Source organism: Haemaphysalis longicornis, unplaced genomic scaffold (assembly GCF_048455015.1).
Source record: "Haemaphysalis longicornis isolate Haplotype H1 unplaced genomic scaffold, Haemaphysalis longicornis Haplotype H1 scaffold_1, whole genome shotgun sequence".
NCBI lineage: Eukaryota > Metazoa > Arthropoda > Arachnida > Ixodida > Ixodidae > Haemaphysalis > Haemaphysalis longicornis.
In genome coordinates this window covers 437291141-437302443 of record NW_027526203.1, presented here as the reverse complement: position 1 = coordinate 437302443, position 11303 = coordinate 437291141, and the positions used below count along the sequence as shown (strand labels likewise).

Below are 11303 nucleotides of genomic sequence, written 5' to 3'. Positions count from 1 at the left end.
AAGCTCTTGCTGAGAGACAGTTGAAATGGGAACAGCATGTCCTAACGGAGAATTTGTAACACGCACTCCTAGTTTAAGCATGTAGCGTCTGTATACAATATTTTCAACAAATACGAAAAACGTTTAAACGTCAGACCGCCCATTTTATTGCATGCGCAAGGGTGTGAAACTTTATTGAAAGGAAAAAAATACACAAAGATCGGCCTGATGGTATTAGTTCTGGCCAGCTATTGTGTGTGTGGGAAGAGTAAGGGGAAGAAGGAGCATGAGGATAGGATGAGAGAGATGAAGACGGCTGAGGAATGAAAGACGAAATAATAGCTATGTACAACAATTATACAGTGCATGTGTTATAGTTCTCAATTGTATATATATATATATATCAGTGTGTCGAACCGAAAAAAATACGGGTTCGGTTACGGTTCGGGTTCAGGTAAATTTATTTTGTTCCGGTTCAGTTCCGGTTCGACTAATTCTATCCACGAACCGGTTCGCGAACCGGTTCGGAGTGTTGAACCGGTTCGTGAACCGGTTCAGAACTGAATTATTAGCAAGGCGTGAAAAATCAGTTTTGTATACTTTAAATTCATCAAAACTGAAGTACTTTTTTTCTTCACTCGAACTAGTGGTTTTTTGAAAATGAGCTGCAATACTACTGTCAAATTTGAAAATATTGGCCAGGTGTAACAGAAAATGTACCAGCCTCTTTTTCACCACCCCTATCCTAGAGACTACACAAAGCCGCCGCCAAGAGACATGAGTGTGTTATTTATTGGTGCCCCTTTCTTCGTTTTATTGTACTGCTTAGATGCTAATAATGACTTAAGACATTGCCCATTTTGCTTGAATTACTTCCTTGTTACGTCACTGCTGATGCTGGGTGGCAGAAAATTTGAAAGTTTTTTCGGTGTTTCTCACCACTTCTTGTAAAAACAACTTCCTTAACGAGTCACCAAAGGCAGATCTTTCAAACAAGGCAAGGTAGGGCTTTGTTTTCACGGTCCATTTAGGATCCTTGGCCAAGCATGTAAGATGACGCGGCGGAAAAATATCGCCGACCAGGGGCTGCGGCCTCTTCGTTATCGGGCTTACTGCGACAATCAAGAGCGAATGCTGCCTGCAAAACAATCAACAAAGAAAACTTCCACGTAAAGCGCGCAAACACACGCCCGCGCACACAACATGGCGTTTTATTCGCCTGTGAAGAGCAGCTTTACCTGTACAAGAGACTACCAAAGACGCTAGCGGAAATCAGCGAAACCAAACGTACAGTGCCCAACGCTGGGCACACCTGTCAATTCGAAAGAACACAGTCTCTAGAATTTCGAATAGACACGTATCTTCGCTTACCTCACCCGCCGCGGTGGCTCAGTGGCTAAGACGTCGTGCTGCTAAGCCTCAAAAACGCGGTTTCCATTCCCGGCCGTGGCGGCCGCTTTTCTGATGGAGGCGAAAAGCGAAAACGCCCGTGTGTTCGAGGTTTCGGCGCTCGCTAAAGATCCCCAGGTGTTCAAAATTCATCCGGAGCCTTCCACTGGGCCGCGCCTCATCACCTGTGTAGCGTCGGCGCGTTAAACCTCATAATCAATCAATGTTCTCTTTCTCCGTACAGTACGTTTAAGAATCTTATTTCTCCGGCCCCTTCGCCCTATTTTCCCCTCTTCCTCGTTTCGTGAGGTTCGCCTCGCTTGTATAAAGCCGATGTCTCGAACCAATAACAAACATATGTGCGTCCCTTTCTTCGTGCGTCCCGTTAGTGGCGCTGTTTTAATTCTTGTGATTATGCATGTACCTAAAAGCCAAAATTTCAACACTCTTTAGCTGCTGTAAATAGGCATAGGCAAATGTAGGGCTTGAACCTTGGCTGGTACACAGTGCAACAATCTCGTGGACTGATTGCACTTGCACTGTCCCAATGAGGGAGAAAGAGAGAGCGACAAACGTTTTATTGAGCCTTTTAAGGCCCCTTGTGGGGGCGTGGTGGCAGGCGCACTGGCGACCGCGGGAAGGGTGAATTCGGTGCTTCAAACATCGTGCAGGCTGCCAAGAGTTTGACATTTCTTCTTCCCAGCCTTGCATCCTGCTTGCTCGACCATCAGCAACATACCATTGCAATTAGGAGCCTTAATTGCTATACTGGTGTGCAGTCGTTTCACCATGTTGTGGCTATGGCGTTGTGCTGCTGAGCCGAAAGACGCGGGTTCGATTTCCGGCCGCGGCGGCCGCTTTTCTGATGGAGGCGAAAAGCGAAAACGCCCGTGTGTACCAGATTTCAGCGCACATTAAAGATCCCCAGGTGGTCAAAATTAATCCTGAGCCCTCCACTGCGGTGCGCCTCATCGCCTGCCTTGCGTCGGCGCATTAACAAACCTCACAATCAATCAAGTAATCAAATTGTCACCATGTTGTGACCGTGATGAGCGTGTTCGGAGCGTTTTGATTCATTGAACGGGTAAAAGTGAGCGACAGATTGCGAAGTTGATGGCGCGTGAAAGAAAGAAGCCCCTAATGACACTTACCACCCGTTATCAATAACGGGATGGTCGAACCGTTTTGTCGAGAACCGGAAACCGTTATTTCTTTTTTCGGTTCAGTTCCGGTTCGGGTTCAGCCGGCTCAAAAAATAATGGTTCGGGTTCGGGTTCAGTTCCGGCAAAAATACCGGTTCGGTTCCGGTTTTCGGTTCGGTTCGATATATATATATATATATATATATATATATATATATATATATATATATATATATATATATATATATATATATATATATATATAATCAGAAATGGGAAATGAGGGGCTCAGTAAGTGGGTGTGTGGGTGTGTTATAGGCCAATCTCGTTGATCACGTATCACGAAGTACCGCAACACTATAAGTTAGAACGTGTCGCCTATGCAGCACCGCATAAACACCGAACGAAAGAGGAGGAACGACAGCTCCGTGCCCTCCAGAGGAATTCCTTTCCCCATCCCACTAAATGTCCTATATTGCACCCCACCGTATATTCGCCGCTATTCCGCTTCTACGAAGCCCCCGGGACGCTTGGGCGTGGGCGGCGCCCATGCCCATGGCGATAATATAGCGCAGTCCGTCGCTTTTTGAGAGAGAGCTCCGACTTCAGCTCCGACTTCAATCAGCTCCGACTTCAATGATCAGCGACTGCTGGTGTCGATGGCCGTTTAGTCTGGGAAAGCTCAAAGGGTCTTGGACTAAAGACTTCTCCCCATTGTTTCTCGCAATAAGCACGTTTATTCTTTCTCACAATTGGGGTCACTCGTAAAGTCGATAAGGCGCTGGTAGCGGCGGGTAAAGGCTACGCCAAGCCGTAGTCAGTGAAACAGCATGGGGTGGTTTCGGTGAATACCTGGAGGTAACCGAAACTCACGGTCCGGGTCCAGCCAGTGTAGCCTTCTATGACGGATGTCAGGGTGGGAACAGTGACTAGTCGAGGCGAGGCGGAAAATAGAAGAGCGGTTGTGTCCGGCCTTGCAAAGGGCAGACGTACATCATCATCATATCCATTTGTATCATAATTGTTACGCTAGGATCGTGCAGAACTCAGTGACGAAGTGTATTTACAACAAGTGTATTTACAACACAGGACGAAGTGTATTTACAACATATTCAGCCACTCAAAGAAAATGACGGTAACTAAAAAAAAAAATGCTCACAAAGCGGGTTCAGTTAGCTTTCCGCGGCACTGGCTGGCGCTAGGCCCGCAAAACAGTTACGTTAAGCACGGCTCACAGGTATGTCTTGTTGGAGCGCAGTGGTCGTCGAGGGGGACGGTCGCAGAACTTGGCCGGCCGCTTCACGGACAGGTCACCAGCGAGCTGGTGTGAGACGCTCCGGAACACCTCCGCGACCAGGCAGACCAGGCCCGGAAGTCGTGGCCAGGACTCAGCAAACCGGCGGTCCGAGTAGGAGCATGGGGCCGCTGACGCGCCACGAACGTCGGTCTCACAGAAGCAGGAACCCTGGCTCGAGCCGGAACGGGACGACGCGGCAGTGCCTTGTGATCACTTGTGCTCGAGCCGCACCCAGACGGCAGCTCGCCTTGGTGACCGATGGCGACGGTCTCGTAACGGACGGCACGTCGACCGGACGTCTGACGTGGGAATGCCCAATCCAACCGTGCCCCGTCTCTGTCGCCCTGCGCTTCCCGGGGTCGCAGCTCTTGCTCGCACCACGCCCTCGTCTTCTTCATCTCGGTGGTGTCTTTTTCCCAGCGGCCGCTTGGTGTCTCGCGCGATGTGAATCTTCTTTAACTATTTTCACCGTGCCCCCTCCGAGCCATTCTTCACAATCATATCCGTTTGTAGAAACCTTCTTTGCCTCCTCGTGAGCCAAATTGTTTCCAGCTAGCCCGCAACGGCCTGGTACCCACTGAATGGTAAGAACATGTCCTTGCTACAGTGCAAAGGAGCATAATCCCATTACTTCCGCAGCAACTGCATAAAGTGGTCCTTGCCTCATAACACCATTGAAGACCTGGAGTGCTGGCTGTAAGTCACAAAACAGGCTCCTAGCTTGAAGGTAGTTCGCGGGAGACTACACGAATTGCCTCCCAGATGGCAATTAGCTCAGTAGCAGTGGGGGTTGTATAATCTAGTGTGAATCCTCGGGTAACGCACAAGCTTGGGATTACCACAGCCGCGGTAGACCTGGCTTATCACAGAACTGTCATAACTTTCAGTAAATACGTGCCACCGAAATATCAGTATAGCATGTACAGTTCCGGCGTACTTGTCTTTCAAGAACGCTCGTGTCAATTGTTTGAGGCCACTAATGGCAATGAAGACTTCTTGATGATTCCCCGGACAGAATCATCTGTGGGTACTATAAAACCATTGATCCGTCTTTCCGTTCCGTATTATCAAGACGTCTTTGCCATTAGTTGTTCTCAAACAATTGACACGAGCGTTATCTTTCATAAAAATCACCTGCGTCACTCAAATGAGGAAAACAAAACGGCAGTGCATGTTTAACGCACTCCTAGGCATGCTTAACTATCCGATTGTTTTTCGGGAACCATGTTGTTCTGTTTACTTGTCGCACTGCTGAAAACAAAACGCTTTACATCAAACTGTGCGCGCACTTTTCGGCGAGGACGTTTAGTTGCTACGAACCCCAAGCTTGCAAAAATCACAAAACGCACTCACGCGCTCTCTCTCTTTTTTTTTCAGTATGAAAAAGCAAGCTTGCGCGAAAAGGTGACCAGTCATCGACTGCAAAACTTCTCTCTGTGGCAGCCAGTCTTCCTCTTGAGGCATGTTGAGTCGACATCCGCATCGTCGGCTGCAGCGAGTCGGCATCGGGCTGCAGCCGCCTTGTAGAGAGTAAAGAGCCTACTTTTACATACAGAGCATACGTGCGCTCGCCAGGGAATTCTTTGTCTTGTTTTTTAATCAGTCTTCAGAAGGGCAGTGTCGCAGGGGCCTTCACGTTGGCCACGTCGTCAAACCTCTCCCCGTTGAACTTTTCGTACACCGCCCGTTCGGCACGGGTTGATGCCTCCCTGAAGCTGCTGTAGAGGGATCGGATGCAGTCCCGGAAGCTTCTCACTTCATACCCGGAGTACTGTACGAGCTCCCGTCTCCACGGATCCCTGGCGAAGACCTCGTTCGCGAAGCACAGTGCAGCGCCAGCAATAATGCTAGGCAAATGCCGACAGTAAGGCTCGTCGTCGAGAAGTGCCAGCTCGATCAAGTACTGGCCGAGGTGCCTGACCTTGCGTGGTGCTTCGTCAACCTGCGCGTAGCGCTCAAAAAAGTAGTTTGTCGTAGGACCGGCGAGGTCGAACGATAGCACCTCTAGCAGCATACGCTCTGTCTTAATAATTTGCTTCTTGGTGAATGCGTTATGGCTTAAGTAGGCGAGCTGCGCAACTCCCGGCGGGTGGATTTCTTCAAACTTGGCTGCAACCAGCAGCGAAGCTGTGCCAACACGGTGAAGCTCACTGCGTGTAGAAGACAGGGTGGCAAGAAAACGGTCGACGTAGCTCACCGCCCGGAACAGTGTCTCCTCGTGTAGTTTGTATTTCTCGACAGCCTTGATCATCCAGTCGACGAGGGTGGTCCGCATTGCGGAGGTGACGACGACCTGGTTGCGTATGTAGTTCTCGTGGGGTCGGTGCTCCAGCTCTCTCTCGCGAAGATATTTGTAAATATCTCGCGAATATGTACCGTCGCACTCGAGCTCCCGAAATTCTGTGAAGCAGTTGATTTGCTCTGAATCAAATGATGCGTCCTTCGTTTCCCTTGTTCCATCACAGTCGACGGAACCGTCGGTGGCCCGTGGCGTAGCTGTTGTCCCATTTATCGACGCCGGCGGAACGGCGACGCCGAGAGGGGTCATAGCGCACAGAGGCCTCACACATAGTGTGTCGGCTGTCGGAGGTTTCAGGGAACCATCGTTAGAGCTGAAGTCTTCGGAAACTTCAACGTGATTCAAAGGGCGAGAGCCTTCGGTCGATACAGGTATAAGTGCTGACCGCCTGAGTGCAGGAGCAGGCGCTTGCTTCTTTGCACACTCTACCCTTGCTTGCGTCGTCTGCTCAGCCGTGATTTTATTTTCAAGGCAACGCAGCGTTTGCCTTTTGTCAAAGGCTAGGGCATTGGCGCTTCCGGGCTTTTCGGTTGGCCTTGCGGGTTGTTCTAGTGGCCCCGAGTTTTCGTCTGGGTACGAGGCAGTTGCGGTCGCGTCATGCGTCGCCATATTTGGAGACTCTTCTTCAGCAGCAAAGCTTCCTGACAGTCTTCACCGGCCCTGAGCCAGTTTAGTGCCGGTCTGAGGAGAGTGCCGTGGCGAGCAGAGTGCCGGACTGAGTAGAGGGTCGGGCTGAGTAGTGCCGAGCTCCTTCAGGGGCGGTCGGTGGCGGCCGGTGCAGTAATAGGCTCTTCGGCCCCGACTACGACCACAGCAGCCACTCCAGAACGTCCTGAGCGCGCCTGGCCTCGTGCCACGTGGCACTGGCGATGATGGTGTTGGTGGTACAAGGCAAACGGCTCTTACCCGCTCAGGGGCATTGGCCAGAAAAGGGGTTCTTAGCGAGAGAAGCTATGCTTGGTTTTTAGAAAAAATAAAGTATATATTTATTTATAGGAATGCCTTAAAAGTATGCGCTTAGGAAAACAGGATTGTAGAGAGTATGAACAGAAATAAAATAAATTATATAAATTCCAAGAAAAGCAGGCAGCAAATACAAAGGCGTTGTGCTGCTGAGCACGAGGTCGCGGGTTCGATTCCCGGCCGTGGCGGCCCCTTTTCTGATGGAGGCGGAAAGCAAAAACGGCCGTATGCACGAGATTTCGGCGCACGTTAAAGATCCCCAGGGGGTCAAAATTAATCCGGAGCCCTCCAGTACGGCGCGCCTCATCGCCTGCGTTGCGTTGGCGCGTTAAAGCCTACAATCAATCAATCAAGCAAATACAAAGGAAATAGAGAATGTGGTGCAGTCAAGGTAGTGAGAAAAAAAAAAAAACGCGCGTAGTTTTGAAAGGCGAATCAGGCAAAGGTGACATGGCAGCTAGCAGAGGAGACAACCTGGTTCCGGGATGAATGAGTGTACCGCGCGGCAACAACCCCTACGGCAGAATTCCAGTACCTTCACCCTGAACTATCAAATTAGTGGAGCAGACAGAGGGGGGTTCAACCGATTGCGTGTGCCTTTTGAGTACCTCCGTAATATGGAGGCTAACCGTTGGTAAGAGATAAAAAAGTGGGAGATTGTTTCTGGTTTTCTGCTGAATGCACATAGAGGCGAAGGGACAAGATTGTAGCGGTGTAAGTAATTTAAATTTGCCCGTGACAATGGAAACTAGTGAAATTGACTTCGCAAGCTCGCGACTGGCTTATGCTTTACTTCCTTCAGCACCGAAGGTGATCGAGCTCTTAATCGACCAGATTTAGGGGAAATCCCCAAGGTGGAGTAAGTTTCTGTATAGGAAAGTTTGACATCCACCTCAATGCAGCCATACGGCTACAAAGGATACAGCTTTCTCAGAAACTTCGCAGTTGAAGAAAAATTAGTCCTGGTCCAGGCTTCGAACCCGGGACCACTGCTTAACCGGAGCAGTCGCTCTACCAACTGAGCTAACCAGGAGGCTAGTCGTTAGTAGCGCGAAAGCGAATTGATCAACAACTCGAAGTGAAGGACAGGTATTTGTAGCCGTATAGCTGCATTTAGGTGGATGTCAAACTTTCCTTTACAGTGATCGAGCTCTGTGCATGCGTTAGCGGAATCAGGCACCCCTTGAAGTAGGCAAAATATCCGAAAACACGCCGAAGTTATGAAGTTCATGGGCAGCAGAACCTCCACTACTGGACTGCCCGATGCCATTCCCGCCAGAGCATCGTCCGATTCATGAAGCCTGGCGTGACAGGGCACAGAGAAAACGAATCAGTAAGCCTTCTATTGTCTGTTGTTCAGATGAATCAAACTTACGAAAGGCTACGAAAATTGATATAAATTCCTGGTGAAAGATGCTGCTCACCTTTGGGGAAAAACACTGGCACGCCTTTCCCGAATTGTACGCCCACGATGACTGTGCACCCCTTCGAAGCTATAAGGCCAGACGCCCGGAGGCTGTCGGGATTTATCTCTCGCTCCCGTGCCATCTCGCGTGTTCGTGTCCACGGACTGGTGACATAGAATTAAATGTTGCTTGCAAAGCAGATTGGCCTTCACCTGATCAGTTGCACGTCTCTACGAGTGGCGACATTTTGTGGCAAACAGGCAATGTGGAATTTGTAGTTCAGAGAATGCATGAAAAATCGAACTTCGTAAGCAGGACGTGGACATGCCGAAAAGGGCATCTCATGCTCGGCGCAGAACTCGGCGGCACATCGCGAGTTGTCTAGCGTAAACTTGCGCGAACTAACGGGTTTCATAGGGGAAGCATACCCTGGTGATCCCTGACAAGTTCTGGCGAAACGCGACAAAACCCCGAACATTGTCTTTCTAGCAGAGCCGGATCTTCGTCTAAAAATGCGTTTGTATTGCCTGCGTATAATACCATTTCCGCGATTCGAAGCAAGTTTGCCATGTCAGTTGAACAGATCAATTGCTGTATACTTAAAAATGCGTGAGCACCTCGTCCCTCTCCCCGCGCTAACTTGAGGCTCGACCCGATGAGCACGCCTGGCTTCGGTTTCCGAAGCCGGCAGCACGGCGCACCTCGCGCACCCCTCGAGCACCGTGCCACCTGCGTTCTAACCGTGTCAGTGTTCACACTGGGTTGCTTTAGCAGCGGCATGGGCCGCCTGTGACTTCTTTTGTTGTTGACCAGTGGTGGCACATCGTTGCTGTCATCTCCAATCCGCTTTCCTTTGCCCCTGCTGCACCCTGCACTCGTTTCACACTCCAATTTACGCGGGAACGCTGGGTGCATCAGGGGGCAAGGAGCCGCGCTGCCGCCACTTCCCGAGCAACTCGGCGGGCAGCTGCTCGTAGGCAGCGCCACCGCCGCCAGCTCACCTTGACGTCACCTCTCTCCGCGCATGCCCTATCGTTGCCCGCGGATCCTTGACGATATTTTTGTCCCAACAGGCTATCTAGTGCTTACGCAATAGTAATAACAGGCCAAGAATAGATCCTTGTGGTTCACCGTACTAAATTTTTTCATAACTTGACCAGGCCTAACAAGTTTCTATGTATTCAAATATATGATATCGTGAAGTGTTTTTTTATTAAGCTGGGGCAGTGTCCCCTCAATCCATGCCATCTAGTTTTTGATTCAAAATATGTTTGTTTAGAACTTCATGCTTTTTTAAAATCAAGTTGCACCGGGTGATACAAAGCCACAAAAAAAAGTACACGCCAAGCGCGCTCATGCAAGCACTCCAATAGGTGGGGTGCGCTGCACAGCTTGCCATCTTGCTTAATCCGTTCAAGTTGTGTCTTTTGTGCTCGCACCATCCAATTCATCCCTCACAGCCCTTCCCGTACTGTCTCCGCTGTCAAATTCCCAGCCCCGACTACCAGAGTTATAGAAACCAGCTCACCACCGACCACGACTGCACCATTAATCTAACGGCCTACCACATACTGCCCACTGGACTATTCCTGGCTACGGAAAAACCTTACAAAGAACTAGTGTGTACTCCGTTCTGCGTGCCTGTGCTCCACCCTGTACATACTTCGCTGCCGCCTATGCTCTACATAGCAAGAGTTTGCGGCCCGGTTGCGACCGCATTTATTACTCGCGTGCAGCGGTTTCTTTAAAGCATGATCTGCCGGCCAGGACGAATTGGAAAGGGAGGAGTTCATGGGACGCCAACATCGCCGTCAAAACCTTCATTATCAGCATGATCAAACGGCTCGCTAGTGAGAACAGACTTGGCTAAGGAGGCAACTTTTCTGTCTGTTCACCTACCCCAAGAGCAGAGCCGCTGCCACCGGAATAAACGTGGGCCTGTCCACACTCCGCATCGGCTACCTGCAGCGTTTAACCCAGCCACCTTTGGGCACTGCGGATAATACCAGAACGGCACGCATGTGTAATGCGATTGCCCAGCAGCCACTACCAATGGCCTTTCTTTGAGAGTTGCGCTGCTCTCGCCCCCATCCCCGAAATGTCTATGGGGAACCAACGACTCCCGGCGTCCGATATTGAGATGGCACTCGACTTCAGTCGCGAAAGCAGTGAAGACGATTATAAATGCGGTTGTTTGAGCTCACATATATTGTCATGGACCCAAAGACGAAGCAGTGGTCTTGAAGGAAAAAAACAAGTTTATTGGAGCGAACTTGTGTTTCCCTAACAACTCAAAGAGTACACAAACGGCGAAGCAGCAGTCAACTAAGTGACGTGCGCAGGCGAGTGTCGGGTAAATCTTATGCCGTGGGGACTGCTCTGCAGGCATTTATCTTTCGGCGCGGGTGTTTCTCGAACCGTCGAATTACATCGCAAGCACTGTAGTTCAAAGAAGACTATTCTAGACTAGTGACGTTAGCTCGGAACATTCTCCCTGTCAAATGAGACGTCCCATGCGGCACAAAAAAGAAAGAATGCAACACGCGCTTCACTTGGGACACAGATAACAAAACCCGGAACAGCCGCTCGGTAAAAACACAACATAAACAAACCCAATGTATGGTTCGCGGCCATATTATCTCTATCTTTAACTACACAAATTGGAACCGAGTCGTGGTAGATCCCAGGGGATCCTGCTTGAGGTAAATGGCGGGATGGCATGAGGTAAATGGCGGGATGCAAGCGCGCTCAGCAAGAGGAGAACGATCGTTTATTTTGAGCAAACGGGAGATGATGGAGCCGTTCACTCGGGCGGGAGGCGTCCTCAG

General features: G+C 50.1%; 1 protein-coding gene across 1 annotated transcript; it reads right to left on the bottom strand.

Annotated features, from left to right (window-relative positions):
- Nucleotides 1-5413: 5413 nt before the first annotated feature.
- Nucleotides 5414-6082, bottom strand: LOC144162094 (G2/mitotic-specific cyclin-A-like). The gene has a single exon (XM_077692596.1). The coding sequence runs from the start codon at nt 6080-6082 to the stop codon at nt 5414-5416; it is 669 nt and encodes a 222-aa protein (XP_077548722.1).
- Nucleotides 6083-11303: the final 5221 nt, after the last annotated feature.